This window comes from Lactuca virosa, chromosome 6 (genome assembly GCF_052849685.1).
Source record: "Lactuca virosa cultivar CGN04683 chromosome 6, Lactuca_virosa_CGN04683_v6, whole genome shotgun sequence".
Classification (NCBI taxonomy): domain Eukaryota; kingdom Viridiplantae; phylum Streptophyta; class Magnoliopsida; order Asterales; family Asteraceae; genus Lactuca; species Lactuca virosa.
Window position 1 is genome coordinate 63592072 of NC_136431.1, and position 18064 is coordinate 63610135.

Genomic DNA, 18064 nt, shown 5'->3' on the forward strand with positions numbered 1-18064 from the left:
CCTCTGTGTGATCGAAAGATCCGACCTGGACTGCAACATATGCAAATCTGTCTCTTTGCATCTTCTATCTTTGCAATTCTTCCTATCTGTTAGCCATATGCTGTCTCCTTTGCGTGATTAACAATCCGACCTGGTACACAGCATATGCAACCTTCTACTTCTCAATCCCTCTGAAATTCTAGTCAGTCATATGTTTCATCCTCTACGTGATTGGAAGAGATCCGACCTGGGTGTACAGCATATGCATTCTAAATCTATCCTCTCTCCTAATAATTGTCTGCTCACCAGAAGTAAGGAGTATCTCGGAAGTCCTTGATTATTGGGGTATATCAGGAAGCGGGAAACATGTTCTAGTACATCTAAAAATTGAACAATTATAGATTGTCTGTAGATCTCGCTGCTTAATTTAATTAGACAACAATATCCTTGGTCGTCGTCAGCTAAATGTCCATTTAGGAATATATATCACAATGACTTGTCACTTATAGTCTGTCCCAATGTCAACATCCTTTGTGTTTAAGTGGACCACAATACCGGTGATTGACCAGATCTAGACATGTAGGCGTGTGCTGATAAACGATATTGGATTGCTTGACAACTTTGATCCCAAAGATTTTTGTTTTTGTTAAATTTGTTCATAGTTTCTCTCTATGAACAAATTTAGGGGGAAAATTAAAAAAAAATTCAAAAATCAAACAAAAATCAGAAAATTAAAAATCCAAAAATAGTGTTATACTCCATTTTATTTCTTGTTCAGAGAAATCAAAAATCCAAAAATATTTTTGTTTCTGTTTTTATTTTTCCAGAAAATATAAAAAATCCAAAAATATTGTGTGCTAAGTTTTTTCTTTTAGTTTTGTTTCGTCTTGAAAAATGAATTCAGATGTAGATGAGACTCATGGAGACTGTATCGAAGATTTTCTGAGCCAAGGCTTTATCCGTGATCATCGAAGAATTCTCATTCGAAGGAGCAAGAAATGAAGATTATTCTTTCGACATTCAATCTTTCAACCCCAGAAGCATGGTGAAGCTATAATTGAAGATTATGTGACAGATTGCATTGAAGCCTCCTCAATCAATTTGCTGCTATCTATGTACCTGCTGAAGTGATCCAGAAGATTCGTTCTCTCTGAAGATTCTCAAGCTGAAAGCGCTATCTTTCAAGAATCTTTTCAAGAAGCCTCCTCACACAATGCGCGTTCAATGTCAAATTTTGAAGATAAGCCCAACTGCTCCAGATGAAGTCATTCATTGAAGATTCATCAAGTTCATCTTGAAGTTGTGAAGAATTTGAAGATAAATGTTGAAGCCAAGCTCACAATGAAGATTAACAAGAAAAGCCAGCTACCTTTTTAGGGGGAGCTTGTTGGGTCATTTAGAAAAGAAAGCTATAAACCAAAGGGGAGATTGTTGGGTCAAAAATATGGTTTATACTTTGCTTTTCTAAGCATTTATTGTATTTATTATTTGGGCCAAAAATAGTATTAGATTATTTGTATTTTGGGCTTCGCCTTAGGTTCATATATATATAGGGTGAGGAGTGCATGTGAGGGTAAGAGCCAAGGAGCTTAAGTGTGTGTATTCTAAGGTGTGAGAGAATATAGAGAGAGAAAAGTGTGTGTGAATCTTGTGTATTGTTCAGCATTCCAATCTTGAATACATCATAGATTCTTCTTCTTCTTCTTCTTCTCCTTCTCTTCTATTAGATCTGAAATCATCCGTTTGATTAGGATTCCGCACCATCAAACGGATCTGATTGATACACAAGCAGATTTGAGGACTTACACAAGATGTAGCCATTAGAGATTCCCATATGGAAATGGGAAGACATCACTATGGATTTTATCACGAAGCTTCCCAGGACTGCACACGGAGTGGATCCTATATGGGTCATCGTGGATCGATTGACCAAGAGCGCATTTCATTTCCATCCAGGAGAGTATTTATGTAGAGAAGTTGGGCGAGATTTATATTCGGGAGGTGGTGGCACGTCATGGGGGTGCCGGTATCAATGGTTTCAGACCGGGATGTTCGCTTTACTTCCAGATTTTGGAAGCGGTTTCATGATGAGATGGGCACTCATATCCATTTCAGTACAACATTTCATCCGCATACCGATGCTCATAGTGAGCGGAATATTCAGACTCTTGAGGATATGCTGCGTGCGTGCATGTTAGATTTTGGTGGGAGTTGGGATACATATCTTCTGTTAGCGAAATTTTCATATAACAATAGTTATAACGCCAGCATTGATCGAACTCCTTTTAAGATGCTCTATGGGAGGAAATGCAGGACCCTGATTTGTTGGGGCCAGGTCAGCGAGTTATGGGGAGTACCGAGCTGGTGCTCAAGACCACGAAGATGATTCAGCAGGTTCGGAGCAGGCTCTAGACAGCTCAAAGTCGGCAGAAGAGCTATGCCGACAGGTGTCGGTCATACTTGGAGTTTCAGGTGGGAGATATGGTTCTCCTGAAGGTGTCACCTTGGAAATGTGTCATCCGTTTCAGGAAACAGGGCAAGCTGGGCCCCAGGTGTATTGGTCCCTTCAGGGTTTTGGCTCGGGTGGGCCGGGTTGCATATTGTCTTGAACTTCCAGCCGAGCTCTGTCAGATTCATAGCACATTTCATGTCTCTCAGCTGCGGAAGTTTTCATTGGATGATTCCGCAGTTATAGCTTTGGAGGATATTCAGGTGGATGACCGCCTGAATTATATTGAGAGACCTATGGCAATTTTAGATCGGAAGACGAAAACCTTGACGAACAAGGTTGTGGAGCTGGTAAAGGTACAGTGGCTGCACCGCAAGGGGTTAGAGTGGACTTGGGAGCCTGAGGAGGAGATGAGGTAGCACTATCCAGAGTTGTTCAGGGCAGCGGACTTCGAGGATGAAGTCTGATCTAAGTGGGGAAGAATTGTAACGCCCGATGGTTCCAAGGTATTATTCATTTTAATCATTTATTTAATTATTTTAATCATGTAAGTTATTGTTGGTCTTAGAGGATTGGGCCTTCATGAGTGGGCTTCACTGAGGCGTATGTTGGGCGTAAGCATGGTGTACGCCGGGGGGGGGGGGGGTATATGGAACAAAAGGATCGAGAAGGCATGCACGTAAGCACAGCGTACAAGGAGGTACGCGCAACGTATGTGCTCAGACCCAAAAACCCTAATTTTTTGGGTGCAAGCCCTATATAATGTCATTAAGTCCCATGTGTTAGCCTCCTATCAGCCTCTTATGTCAGAAACCCTAAAATCAAGCCTTATCTTCCATTGTTGAGTGTGTGAACTTTTGGAGAGCTTTTAGTGTTCATTTTTGTGCAATTTGAAGGAGTTGAAGAAGCTAGAAGTATCTTAGCCTGAAGAGGAGGTCTTAGATCCAGAACCTCTACCCATTTTGCAAGAAGTTTGAGGTATTAAGTTCTTATCTTGGTTTCTAGATGCTTAGATATCCTTTTTGGTTAAATAGTTTTGTTTTTAACCATGGTTCGGATGGATGTTGTGATTAGGAAATCCCAAAGGCTTATTCTTTCAGATCCAAGGTCTTCATGGACTCCTTTGGCATAAAGGTGCCAACTTTATGGAGTTTAGGGGCTTCATGTATCCATTAAGTCCTTTTTGAGCTTAAGAGATTCTTATGGTCATGCATGGACGTAAATTTAGCAACTTTACGTGGTATTTCATCTTAAAGGGGTCAGATCTACATCCTGGAACAAAGTCTTAACGGGTTAGCAGCTTAATCTTGACGTTGGCTGAATTGGTTGAGTACGATGGACGTACAAGCCTGTACACGCAGCGTACAAGCCCTTGATGTAGTACGCTTAGCGTACCAGCTGAGTACCCCCAGCGTACTCAGTCTGATGGCATTTCGTTAATGGAATTTCGGTTTGGGCCTTCGTTTTGGGCTTAGAAGGTTAGGGATTTGTTGTGCCATTTGATTTTAGGAGTTTTTGGGCCAGGACCATTATTGGGCTTTGGGCTAAGGCCCATGTTAATGAGTTGGGCCCAATTGGAAATTGGGCCATATGTTAGGCCTTGATGTAATGTTTAACTTTTGGGCCCATTGGATTGTGGATATGGACTTCATTCTTGGACCAAGCTAGGTTAGGGTTAAAATGGTCTTTTTACCCCAAGTAGAGATTTTTGGTTGATGTAGATCCCAAATGTTAATTAGTTTTTATGTGGCAATTGATAGGTCAGGGAGCTGTAGGACCAACAGCCAAGGATCATTCATTTCATTCAGCTTTTCGAGGTGAGTTTCCTCATTGGGCTTAGCGGATCTAAGGCACCAAGGCCGACCCTTGATTGGTTATGTTGATATACTTGTGGTATGTGTGATACTTGTATGTGTTTGTATATGAATGTTTATTGGGCGGGGAACATATTGCGAGTGTGGGCGGGGCCCGTATCTTATTGGGCGGGGCCCGTTATGCGAGTGTGGGTGGGGCCCGTATCTCACTGGGCGGGGCCCGTTATGCAAGTGTGGGCAGGACCCATATCTCATAGGGAGGGGCCCGTTATTTGATATGTATGGTATGTGGTATCTTGGGGAACTCACTAAGCTTTGTGTTTACGGTTTTTAGTTTATGTTTCGGGCACTTCCGGTTCCAAGGGGAAGAGCTCGGTTTGATCGCATCACACACACCATATGGATTCTACTTATGGGACATACTCTGATTTTTATGATGTTATATATATATATTTACTCAATTGGGATGTATGAACAATGTTTGGAATACAGTTTTTACTTAAATCGAAAATGAAATTTTTGGATGTTTCACAACATGTGGCCAAAACAACAACCATTCATTCCAAAAATATGAAAAAAAAAGATCTACTTGTCATGGGACTGGAAATCCTTTTATATAAATCACTCCAAACAACAAACCCAAAATTCAACCAAGAAAATTGTGATATCTTCTTTACAAGTTTTCAGTTGATTCTGCAACACCACACAAGTAAAGAGGTATTGTGCGTCAAGGTATGGATAAGCCACATACCATTCGATCAAATCCTGATCGATATCGATAGCTTAACAAACATTCTATATGAGCACTGCTTCCAGATGGTCCCATATCAGATACGACAAACACCACACCCAACATCCTCCACTCGACTTATCTTCGCATCTTAACCATCATAATCAATTAGGATCATTGGCATCACACTCATACTAAAAGACAATATTAGTTCGAAACAAAATATAATATGTTTAATGATCTATACTATTCATATTCAAGGCTATAATGTCTACAATGCATGGGCTCCTCAAGTTCCACACTGATATGTACACGACCATGCTAATTAGCATACTGTAAAGCCCATGTTTTAATAAAATGGACACGGGATAATGACAAAAACAATCATGGAAACACAAGAAAACGGTGAAATAGAAATGGTGATGCCCGGAAATCCACGATGATAACCTAACATATTCACCTACTAGAAAGTATTGAATCCACAATTAACACAACAACAATGTCGATGAAGATAAAGAGATAAGGAAGGAATATCAAACATATCCTTTGGTCTGGATACCATATAACATCAAAACTTTTGGCAGGAAAGCCAACCACTACTACAAAAATGTTAGTGGATACTTAAATAGCACCAAATCTATACAACAAATCATGGCACCGAGTAAAAAAGAAAGAATTTAACCCTCGGAAGAAAAGAAAAGACGAAAGAACAAAATCTAAACAAAAACACTCACACACTCTAGAGGAATATTCGAAACACGTCAAACACACTAGAACTATAGAGGTAGAATAGTCATTCGCCAAACGACGAAATAACATAACTAGCAACCTTACTAACTTGTATCATGTGGCTCGATACATACGTGAATCGTAAGAAAAGATCCCAAACAACAAACATGAATAACGTCTCAGATGAACCATACCATGATATTAAAACACTTATGCAAGACATGAAGGAAAGAACCACATCACTGACAAGCTTTTTAACATAACACTCTTTGAAGGGTCTAACTCCTACTCCACCAACAGCCCAACTAAGAAAAAGTAAGAACACCAAAAAGTGAAAAGGAAAATAAAATAAAAAACAGAAACAATAAACAAACCCATAGACACAAGCGTTTTCAACACTATCCTTAATTTACATTTTCATGTAATATATATTTGGTAAGATTAATATCCTTACTGCCAATATCTAGATAAGAATACAAGGAAAACATTAGATGTTAGTCCAACTTGTACAAATGCTACAATTAAATTGTACATTATGGAGGATCACACCCCTCAATGTTGCCTCATTTTGTAACATTCGTAATTTGGTAAGTTTCTTTTTAGACCCTTAATGCAAAATCCCTTTCATTTTGGTCCCTAGATAGTACGCGGAGCGTATTCTATGAGTACGCTTAGCATACTAGCTCTTTTCTGGTCGCGGGCTTCACCCACGTACGTGGGGCGTACGTGGAGTATGCATGGCGTACGTGGTGCAGGGGTAATCCCTAATTTTTAGGGTTTTCACCCTATTTAAACAACTTAAACCACCTTTGGACATTCTATTGATCAGCCTCCATCACCCTATACCCTAAAAACGAAACCCTAAGTGCCTATTGTGAGTTTTGAGCTTGAAAGTGAGATTTGGTGGTGTTTTAGTGAAAGAAGAAGAAGAACTCTTGGTGGTTTCTTGGGAGTAGCTTGGGCTTGTAGATCCAGATTCATCATCATCTTTGCAAGTTATTTGAGGTATAAAGCTCTCATCTTGATGGTCCTTTGTGCTAGATCCATTTTATGGTGTTATTTAGGCATTTTGGGTCTTTTAAGTCATATATGAAGTTATGGTCTAATCTAGAAGCCATGGATGTTAGATCTTTACTCATTTGAGGTCCTTTGTCCATAAAAATGCAAACTTTATGAAAGATATTGGCCCATACAAGTGTTTTTTTGGAAAGAGAACATCCCTAATGAGGGTTTCCGGGCCAACTTTCGCACACCGACTAATCCTCCGCTGCAAACATGAGGCTTTGCCTCATGCCCTGGAGTCACTGTAGGCGAACCTCCATGGCCACAAAGGATGAGTAGTTCCAGGATTTGAACATGGGTCAACAGGTTATCTACCATATCTTCCACATGCCTTACCAAGTCACCACAACCCAAGTATTAAGAGCCTTATTAAGCTTCTTTTTGAGTGTTGGGTCCCTTAAATCATGTGTGGGTGTAAATTTTCCAACTTTACGTATTATGTCACCCTTTATGATCAGATCTGAGAGTTTGGCTAGACGTCTCAGCTGATTAAGCGCTTAATAGAGTGGATTGGTAGTCTGGGGAATACGTTGGGTGTACCCAGCTGGTACACTGCGCGTACTGGCCCCGGAAGGAGTACGTTAAGCGTACGAGTTGAGTACGCCCCGCGTACTCAGCAGGTGGACTTTCGGTTTGGCCTTATCTTGGGTTTTTAGATTTTGGGCCTTGATGGGCCATTGTACTTCTGACTTTGAGCCATGGATAGACTACAAACTTCCTTGGGTTTAGGTCCATGCTGATTTTGGGCCCAATTTGGAAGTTAGGCCTTATTTGGCCTTGTGATGCCATTTTAGGAATTTGGTCATTTTGAGTAGTAGTGTTGGGCCTTGGTTTTGGGCCAAGTAAGGAAAAGGGTAAAATGGTCTTTTACCCTGGAAATTGGTCAAGTAGCTTAGATTCTTGAATATGGGTCGAGATCTAATTATTAATCGGATATTATTTATGATGTTAGCGCGGGAATTTTCCGGACTAGTAGGCTGAGATTTATTTGAGAGATTCAACAGCTAGAGGTGAGTTTCCTCACTATTTTTAGCAGGTCGAAGGCAGCAATGTCGACCGATCTTTGATATGTTAGGATGCTAGTTGTCTGCGTGACTCTTGCATGTGTTATGTGTTTATATGTTTACCAGGCGGGGCCCGATGACTATCCTGTATGCTATTTATCTTTGTGATTATTACATGTGTTATATTATTATATGTTTATATGTTTAAATGTATATCGGGTGGGTCCTAATGAGTGGCAGATCTGTTTACCGAGTGGGGCTCGATGTCGGGCGGGACCCGATGACGGGCGGGGCCCATTATATGTTTGATATGTATGGTATTTGGTATTTTGGGGAACTTACTAAGCTTTGTGCTTACGATTTTCAGTTTATGTTTCAGGTACTTCTGGTTCGAAAGGGAAGAGTCCGAGATGATTGCAGTGCACACACTACATCGTTCCGCATTTTTATACTACTCTGATGTATTTGGATGTTATCGATACACTTTGATTCACCAGGGTTTTTATGATGTTGTTTGGATAATGGTTTTAATTAATTTAAAATTGAAATTTTTAGTCTTAATTTTTGGGACGTTTCACATTTCCAACTAAGGGCACTCCCCCCAAAAAAGGGCAATTGTAGTATATTACCATTAACACTTACTATCGACAATAAATAATCAAACTATACCTTATGAAGGATCACACCCTTTTAATGTTGCCTTAATGCTAACTATGGGAACTCCCCAAAAAGAGAGGGAAATCCTGGTACATTACCACTAACCCCTATAGTCAACAAAGGACAATTAAAATATACCTTCTAGACGATTAACCCTTAATGTTTTCTCAACGCTAACAAAAGATATTCCCCAAAAGAAGGGAAATCATGGTACATTACCACTAACCCGTACAGTCCTCAAAGGGAAATTAAAGCATATTTTCCAAGGGATCACACACACTAACATGGCCTGGACACTAAGGGTATTGCTGGAAAAAGAGGGCAATATTGACATTGTCACCGAACAATATATCAAGCAAATCCATACACAAACAAAACCAACCAAATAAACAAAATAACATCACGCAATAGAAACTGTTATATCAAGCAAATCCATACACAAACAAAACCAACCAAATAAACAAAATAACAACATCACACAATAGAAACGGTTTCAAAGGTCTCCTTACCACCAAATAAGTTACGTACAACTTATAGATTTTCATTTGTAGGTACAAAAAAGGATCAAACAACCCTAATGTCTAACCGAGCAACTTTGACATGAGACAAATAATCAGTACTTGCAAGTCGCTTTGCCAAACACTTTTGAAGGATCTTCCTAAAGAGGGCCCACTCACCCCTTCAACCCTTCGATTTACTAGCCCATTTAACTAATGGCGATAAAATTTTGAAACTCAATACGTTACCTATGCAAAGATAAAACATCCATTCGAGGACGAGTATTCTCCCTGAACACTTTTATTCATATATAAAAATTTATGTTTTAAATAATTGTATTGTACAACCATTTAAACAAAAATAAATTGTTGTGTATGAAGAAAAAATGTTATATATAAGTATTTTCTTAAATTATAAAAAAAATATATACGAATAACGGGAACATATAAAATTTTTAAGAAAAGTATTAGGATGTTAAAAATAGGCATTTTAAAAACCAAGGTTTACAATTCGAATTATTAAACCATATCCAAAAGAGCACATATACCAACATTGATGATTTTAGTAAATCTACAAGGAGATATATACAACCATTCCGGTCCAAGAGTGTTAACGGGTTAAGAACAACCCGAACCAGCTGATGGTCTGCTTTAAGATTCTTTGCCTGGTGAATCTAAAGGAGGAAATTTCACCCATGGAAGAGAATCTCATGTCCACATTCCCGATGATAACGGAAGATGAAAATACAAGGTAAATGCATAATCTCTTTCACGATTCACACCTTACCCCTTTCCCTATAAACAAATTAGCATTTTTCTTCATAAAGTTTACAAAAAGAATCATTTGATACGGAGCTGAATGTAGCAGTACGTATATTGGTTCATAGAATTACCTGTACTTGTGAATCTGTATGCATACAACCTTCATACATCCTTACCCTGCTCAGAGAAATCGAATTGTTTCGATTTCGGGAATTGGGTCTGCTTTAAATTTATTCAGTGCTCTTCCATCTTTACTTGCGATCATGAATTACCCCCTTGCGCAAAGTGTTAGTACCGATGATCAGAGAAAGCAATGAACTTTATGAATTGGGTTGAGTGGGAACATACATTTACTCGATTAGAGAGTAGATAATTATCTAGTATTTGATGCACACAAGGTGTTTGTCTAATGGTCTGAAAGAAGCTCATAAGTCATAACCTAACTTTCCCTATACTTATTCTACTGAGACTTTAAAATTGAACAAATTGATATAAAGCTAAACAGTTAATAATGAATTTACTCTAAGTATGTTTTTATGCAGGATTGGTGATCGATATACAAGTGATGTTATTGCAAGATTAAGAACACCTGAAGGTCGTGATGAATGGATATACTGCCATTCCCACATTCTTATAAAAAACAGCAAATATTTTGCAGATCGTTTATCTGAAACCTGGCCCACATGTCAGATTCTTGATTCACGCAATTGTGTTGAAGTCCATTGTCAGGAACATGACTTTGATCACCACATCACAGTCTTACGCCTCTTTTATATCACTATCACCTGTTCTGTTACTGACATATGTCATAATGTCAAAAATGCCCTTGGCATTCTCCAGGTGGCAGTGAATCTTGGCTCCCCAGAAATTGTTGCCACCTGTGTAGACTTTCTAGAAGCATCTCCATGGGAGGAGGCTGAGGAGGAAGAGATTTTGAAAATTATTCCTGGAATTGGTTTGTTAGCAGAACCAGTTTTAGCTCGCCTCCAGCCTGTCAATCCAGCTGGCATAGTTAAGCTTTTCCTGTCAGCCATTCTTTTTGCCACGTCAGCACTCCCATTGTCTATGGTTGATTTGAAAACTTCAGCTCAAGAACAGATCGAATACATGCTTACAGAAGATGATGATGCTCCATTGATAACATCAGATGAAGACATAAAATCCAAAGTCAAACAACACTTCATGGGATTGTTGACCAGATTCAACAATATAGTCAACTCATGTGAAACAGGGGATTCACAAATGCATCAATTTCAATGCTTTTTAGTAGACATGTCATGGGCATGTCAGATATTAACCAAGTTAGAAATTCTAAAAGATTTTGTGGAGAATTGGGTCAATGTATCAGAAAATATAGTCAAAGCTGTTGACCAGATAAGTCAACAAGGTGAAATGCTTGAGACAAAAGTAAAAGTTATCGAGGTAACTTCCAAGGTTCTAGAGGCAATAGCATATGGAAGTGTAATTTTACCTACAATAAAACGGCTTCATATGGTGAAAATTTGGCTTCCTTTTGTGAGAATTCTGAAGCCTTTGTTTGATTCTTTAACAAATGAAAATGAGTGTTTAGTTGTTAAAATGGATGTTGAAATATGGCAATCTTTGGAATCTGCATTTTCTTCAATAATTCTTGCATTGCCAGCTGGACAACAAGCTGAGATTTTAAGTGAATGGTTAGAAAATAAGCATATTCGGTATCCGGATCTTACAGAAGTATTTGAAGTGTGGTGTTATCGATCCAAAGTTGCCAATAGAAGACTTGCACATATAAAGAGCAATAAGGGTATTATAAAAATGTTATAACTTATACAACACTTTCTCTCCTTTATTCACTAGGTTATTATCACTAAATCTTTCTAATTTTCTCTTACCATTTTGTCATCATTTGTATGTTTATTACTTTGTTGTTGTGTTAACTATGTAATATGTATATTGTTCAACTTATCATTTATATCAAATGAGAAATTCAAATATAAATATTTTATTTCATCATACTTCCTACCTTATTGTTAGTATCTGCTTTCACTGTTTCTGTATTGTACAACTACTCCTCTTTACGTTCAGCTTTATTGTCTGTATCTGCTTTTTTTTTTCTTTTGTCATCAATGGATACATCTTACATCCCCCTTATGTACGTGACCTTGAATCCTTGGTATTGTTGCTGTATCAAATATCCAAAATATTCTACTTTAATTATCTTCCTTTTTCCCATGATAAGTAAAGAAAGCAACATGCACTCATTTTTGTTTCAATGACTTTCTCCAAAATGTCTATCTTTGAGATATATGCGGTATTTGTCCAAATGCGATGTGCATTTTTTTCACTGTTTGTGTTTTATAGTGAATATGTTTCAAATCCTTTTATCGATCACTTATAACATTGGGCCATACCCTTTTGTCATTATATTTTCTCCTCTAATAATTGGAGGGTCCTTTATGTGATACCCTTCTGCAAAAATCAGAAATTCCATACAGAATATGTACGTTCAGATTACGAACCTACATAGTAATAATTACTAACTCACCCTTTGATAGAGACTATGTCTTTCTTCCTTTTTTTTTTTTTTTTTTTTTTTTTTTTTTTTTTTCAGTTAATGATGCACTTTGTCGAGAAACTCTAGCATGATAATACAGGTATGTTATGATTTTAATTAAATTGCGTGTGACAGTTGGGTGTGGCCACTTTTATAACATTGAATGCATTAATCAATCAATATTGAATAGTACCAAACAACCATCAACCCGAAAGGGAAAGTAACCTAATAAAAAGTTCTTTTTAAACCACTCATTGGCCCTAATATTAATGAATTGGACCATTTTATACACGAAACTTGTAGGAAACATTACAGGGTCTCTCTTTTGAAATTTGGTCTATCATTATTGCCATTGTCCTGTTTCTTGAATGTGTTTTTCCATAGGTACCCCCACCCTACCCCACCCACAAATCAACACTATAAATTGAAAATGATAATAATAAATATATATATATATATATCTTTTAATCTGTATACCCCCCAATCAAAATATATATAACTAGTTTTTTTTACTTTTACATACAGACAATATGTATATGTAGCCAATCCATCTATGCATATCTGCGGATACAAAATTAATATACAACCCCCAATGAAAAACCTAATCTGTATCTATAAAGAACTCTAATGGTTCTTGTTCTTCATTAAAGTATAGATCTGATCTAGGGTAAATCTTGTTTTTATTTCTTGATTTCTTGATTTCTCGATTTCTCGATTTCTTGATAGTGGAAATGGTGTTGCTTGTTTGTTGATTGATCAAGCAACAAAATCGGGCAAAGGTTGTGCAGCAAACCTCTTGCGGCTTTGAATGTTCATGGATTCATACATGGCGGCTGAGTGTGAAGAAGATGATGGATTTATGGCGCCAAATTCGTTTTCTTCCAATTCTGCCCCTCTTCCTAGTTGGATGTTTTGGTTAGGGAGGAAAGTGTGGTGTGAAAGGTTTTCACAGTGTGGGAGACCTAAAGTCAAAGAAACTCCGTTTCCTGAATACTGTTGTTGGAATTGATCGGTTGTAAAACGACCGATTTCACCAATTGGGTAACCCCCCAATCCGCCCATGAAGTCGGTTGGATTGCCACCTGTCAGTGTGAAACCGGCGTCGGAATCCTGATTCCGGTCGTTGTTTCTTGGTTTCTTAGGGCTGAATTGTGTTATTCCTTCCATTTCTAAGGACCTGATGAGGCTAAAACCAGATGGGTTTTGGAAATTTATTCTCGTGGTGGTGGTGGGTGATGTGGACACGGTGGCGGGAACCGCCATTGGTGGTGGAGGATTGAAGGAGTTTAGATTCTCTTGTTTGGTGGAATGGAATCCTATTCCTCCTCTGTTTGAGGTTTCTGGTGAAAGACTTTTTTCATTTTTGGATGATGACTTCTCTTCGTTTTGTTCGTTTTTGTTTGCTTTGTTGTCGTCTAATCCGTTTTGTTCTTGTTCCTTCACTTCCTCCAAATACATTTCTTCCACCATTGGCTTCCATAGCCTCACTCGCGCATTTATAAACCAATTGGAAACCTAAATTTGAAAAAAAAAAAAAATCAATAACTTTATTTATACAATATACAATATACAAAATACAAAAAACAAAGAAAATTTACCTGACTTCTAGTAAGACCGGTTTGTTTTGCAAGCATATGTTTGTCTGAATCCTTTGGATAACTGTATCAAATCCGAGTAATCGGTTAAAAATCTTTTAAGAAATCCAAATTGAAATTTTTTGAGATCTATCTGAATATAATATATAATGTATATTCTACTTTGAATATACAACTAGCTGTAAATATAACGGTAATATAAAAGAGTTGGTTTCTTACGGATGAAGGAAATGTTCAAACAACCACGCACGAAGAACAGAAACAGAACGCTCAGGCAATCCTCTTTGAGGTCTCCAAGCATTGTGTTGGATCATTCCCAATTGTTGCAAAGCTCTTTGTTGTCGGAGTTGATTATCAACAAATTTCAGCCTTGAACCACCGCCCTCAGCCTTCCCACCACCACCACCTAAACTGTCTTCCTCCCCTAAGCTCCTGCTGGCCGCCTTAATCTGTCCCATAATCGCATCTTTTAAGCACCTAAATTGCTTTGAAATCGTCTGTAGCGCTAGTGCAGTGTAAGTTCTTGCGGATCCGATTCCAGCTGCTTGCTCAAACCAAGAAATTACAATTTGCATTTGGTGGTGATATTGTCTGTATCTTTGCTCCACCTTCAAAACCCACAAAAAAAATTCAAACTTTTGCTAAATTGTACAAAATCTTGAATGAAATTTGAGAATGAAGTGGTTAATTTAATTCGGTTGCTAGTTAATTAATTAATTACCTCATCAAGCATGTTAACAAGCTTTGCTTTTTTCATCTGAATTTCTTGTCTTTCTGCTGTAGTAAGTTCAGCACCACCACCAGATTTACTACCAGACTGATCATCCCTAATTCCTTCTCCGGTGAGCGGAGACGATGATCCACCATCTCCGATCACTGGAGTCTTGAGATTCTTAGTTAACTGATCGGAGTTCTTCAGCACTCCCTTACCAACGTTCACAACTTCTTCAAGAATTTCTTGTGTTGCTTTCAGATACTTTGAATTCAACAACATATTATGCACACCATTGTTTGAAATCCCGGATGCTGATGACGTGGATCCACCACCACCACCACCAACAGCCGCTCTCCCATCATCGCCGGTGGGAGATATAGAAGTTACTCTGGCGGCCTGAGACCCGTACCTTGATTGCTGAGAAGAGAGGGTTAAAGACAGACCTTGTTGAAACGGTGTGACCTCACGTGGTGGTGCCGCCACCATCTCCGCCGGATTATACATGTACTGAGCTCGTGGGATGAACGCGTGAAGTGAAGAGACGTCATGTTGGGAATGAACAGATGATGGTGGTGATGCAGAAAGCGGTATGCCAACAAATTGTTGTGTCTGACCGGAAGGTGGTGGTGGTTGTGGTGGGGGCGTTTGAGATATGTGGTGGTGGTGGTGGTTGTGGTTATGATTATTGACCGGATTATTTCCAGGATGATTGGAATCAAGGAACACAAAGTTACCAGGTTGTGGCTGTGATTGTTGTGCGTCTGAGTAATAAACGTATCCAGGATTCATTAGAACGAGTGTCTGTAACCCGTCTCCACCTTGAATTTCTGAATTCCCATTGTAGTATGTCGCCATCGATGTTGATATATGTTTCTTTATTTGAATTTCTTCGATCTGTTAATTAAATATTCTTTGTTATCGCATAAGGGACACTTGTGTGTATATGATTAGTCGATAATATTAAATAAAATAAAATCGAAGAAAAGTTATATATATGTTTTTACCTGGTTTTTTCAACCCATACGCAACTGCATGTAAAACAAAACTGCTTGATTTCCCAGGAACTATGATTAAAGAAAACCTGGGAAATGAATTCAAGAATGATCAAGTGATCATCAATACACAAATTCAGAAGTTGCCATAGCTGAGACAAGCGATGTGTGTGTGTGAGAGAGAGAGAGAGTACTGAGAGAGATGATGATGATGTTAATGGTAATATGATTGGACTGGGGAGGTACCTGAAGAGAGGGTAGTGATGGAGATATGATGAGTTCGCACGTGTTGCTTCATAATCATCATCGTCATCCAACAGCTGCAGGCGGAGATTAATATATAAGAATAAGTTTTACAGTGACACTCGCAGACTTTATGAGAGAGAGAGAGAGGTTCATGCAGTTATACTTGGAGAGAGAGAGAGAGAGAGATGAAATATAGAGACAACTACATGTATATATGTGTGTATATATGTACGTAGAGAGAGAGAGAGAGAGAGAGAGAGAGAGAGAGAGAGAGAGAGAGAGAGAGAGAGAGAGCTCTGTGTTAGAGAGACTGGCCATCAAAAACTCTCTCCCTCTCTCTCTATCCACTTGTTAGAGAGAGAGGTTTCATTTATATAATCTTCTTTTATTATATATCCATAAAGATGGGAAGAAGTGGATGAAATGCCTGAACTTTTGAAACACAAAAGGAGAAGTCATATCATTCATCATCAACAGCAAAACGAAAGTTGAGAATTTGATTTGGTTAATCAGATAGAGATAGATATACCTGTTGAGAATTGCTTCTTGAATTAATATATATGAGTCTTCTCTCTTTCTCTCTCTAAGAAGCTGCAGGAAATTTTGGAATGAAAGAAAGAATTCAAAGGGTCGTTTGATTTGACCTTCCTTTTTCAAATCATTGGATGCGCGCAGCAGCTTTCTTTGCTTATTTGATGAATATCATCACCTGCTCACTAGTCTCGAAACAGAGACAACTTTTAGAGAGAGAGAGAGAGATAAAGAAAGCAATCCCAAAGATGTCGATGGTTGTGGCCTTGTGAGTGTTTTCACTGTGTGTTTTAGGTGTGAGAGAGAGAGAAAGAAAGTTGGAGTAGGAGTAGGAATATATAAAAGAAAAGAAAAACAAAAACAAAAACAAAAGGGACTGCTGCTCTTGTTCTATCAAAGTTGTGTCAGAGGATATAAACAGCTGAAAAACGAGGAAACGTCTCCTTCTGCAGCCCTAAACCCTTTCTTAAATTCTTTTGCTTTTTACTTTCTTTCATGTTACCTATCCTCTTATAAATCGAGTTCCTGTAGATGTTATTGGTTGTTACCTATTATGAATCATATGCATCTTTTATAAAATAGTTTTGTATATTACTGTTTTTATGTAAAATAATAAACTCAAAACTATAAACTTAATGGAATTTTTTATGACGTCTAATTCACATATTAACTATTTTTTTTTCTTAGATATACATATTTCGTCTCAAAATCCGAAACATCAATTTTTGCGGCATGCTAACGTTCAATAAACTTCTAATATGGTTGGGTTAAAAACATTTTGATAAACTTAATGGATTAAATACCATTCTTTGCTTATCTTAAATCTGAAATAAATGAATAACTGGGTCAATACTTAAGTGGGGGAGTCACTTTGATCATATCATGTAGGGTAATGCAACGAGTTACAAGATGTTTGTATGAGTGTTCCTAGCAAACTTCTATTAAAAGAATCTACAACTTTTTTTTCTCTCTCACACATACACATAAACACATAACATTAAAACAAACTAAATATTTAATAGAGTGTTTGTGAACCGTTCGGTGGTATTTTCGGGTATTTTCGTTTATTTATTAAATAAACTAAGCTTTTTTGTTTTTAGTTAAACTAACAAATATGAATAGTGGTCTTTTTTTTCTTTCTATTATTGTTATTAATATTTTTTAGAACTACGAATTAGTATATATATATATATATATATATATATATATATATATATATATATATATATATATATATATATATATATATATATATATATATATATATATATGTGTGTGTGTGTGTGTGTGAACCCATGACCTCCTTGTTAAAAACACATTGTTTCTTTCTATTATTTATGCTCGTAATGTTCGTTTATGTTAGTTTGTTAACGTTATTTTCTGTTTGTTTACGTTCGTTCCGTTTATATTTGTTTGTTTATGTTATTATATATGTTGATCTTCCATTATGTTTGAGGATTGACGAATCATGAAGGTGTTTGCAATCAGTGTTGTAAGTTTAATGAGATTAAATGCAAGTTGAAAATTTTCCATTATCCCATATTTATCTCAAATTGTTGGGAGAAAAAAACTTTTGTGGGTTTATAAGGCTTCCATTGCCTTAAGCCTTTATAGGCTTTAGTGAAAGTTATATGGGCACACTTTGCACGCTGCTGAGGAGATTTTGTTTTTAGTAGTGCTTAGGTTGGATCGGGTTGGACCGACCCACTCAGCGTGTAGACCACGTCTTGACTTCATGGACAGGTATAAGAAATATTTCAGAAGTCTTT

The 18064-nt window shown here is 37.7% G+C and overlaps 2 protein-coding genes across 3 annotated transcripts; one reads left to right on the plus strand and one right to left on the minus strand.

Moving 5' to 3' along the window:
- Window positions 1–9465: 9465 nt before the first annotated feature.
- On the plus strand, window positions 9466–11625 carry LOC145122789 (BTB/POZ domain-containing protein). The gene is made up of 2 exons (XM_079058364.1): window positions 9466–9672; window positions 10226–11625. Exons 1-2 carry the CDS (start codon window positions 9563–9565, stop codon window positions 11484–11486), a joined length of 1371 nt encoding a protein of 456 aa, XP_078914490.1. The 5' UTR covers window positions 9466–9562; the 3' UTR covers window positions 11487–11625.
- Window positions 11626–12640: 1015 nt separating this feature from the next.
- On the minus strand, window positions 12641–16708 carry LOC145120115 (BEL1-like homeodomain protein 1). 2 transcript variants are annotated; one of them, XM_079055903.1, is made up of 7 exons: window positions 16294–16708; window positions 15765–15838; window positions 15531–15607; window positions 14533–15420; window positions 14031–14419; window positions 13815–13875; window positions 12641–13731 (listed from the first exon to the last, which is right to left on the minus strand). In XM_079055903.1, the coding sequence occupies exons 4-7, from the start codon at window positions 15379–15381 to the stop codon at window positions 12973–12975; spliced, it is 2058 nt and encodes a 685-aa protein (XP_078912029.1). In that variant the 5' UTR covers window positions 15382–15420; window positions 15531–15607; window positions 15765–15838; window positions 16294–16708; the 3' UTR covers window positions 12641–12972. The 2 variants fall into 2 exon arrangements, with proteins under 2 accessions (XP_078912029.1, XP_078912030.1); XM_079055904.1 differs by lacking the exon at window positions 16294–16708 and having other exon boundaries at window positions 15765–16208.
- Window positions 16709–18064: the final 1356 nt, after the last annotated feature.

What these genes read in the sequence shown, in the direction of transcription:
- LOC145122789 (XM_079058364.1), top strand. Translation starts at nt 9,563, where the DNA reads ATGGTCTGCTTTAAGATTCTTTGCCTGGTGAATCTAAAGGAGGAAATT. An exon ending in ACGGAAGATGAAAATACAAG is followed by an intron (nt 9,673 to 10,225) that starts GTAAATGCATAA and finishes GTTTTTATGCAG; the next exon opens with GATTGGTGATCGATATACAA.
- LOC145120115 (XM_079055903.1), bottom strand. Translation starts at nt 15,381, where the DNA reads ATGGCGACATACTACAATGGGAATTCAGAAATTCAAGGTGGAGACGGG. An exon ending in TTTGAACATTTCCTTCATCC is followed by an intron (nt 13,876 to 14,030) that starts GTAAGAAACCAA and finishes GATTTGATACAG; the next exon opens with TTATCCAAAGGATTCAGACA. An exon ending in CCGGTCTTACTAGAAGTCAG is followed by an intron (nt 13,732 to 13,814) that starts GTAAATTTTCTT and finishes TTTCAAATTTAG; the next exon opens with GTTTCCAATTGGTTTATAAA.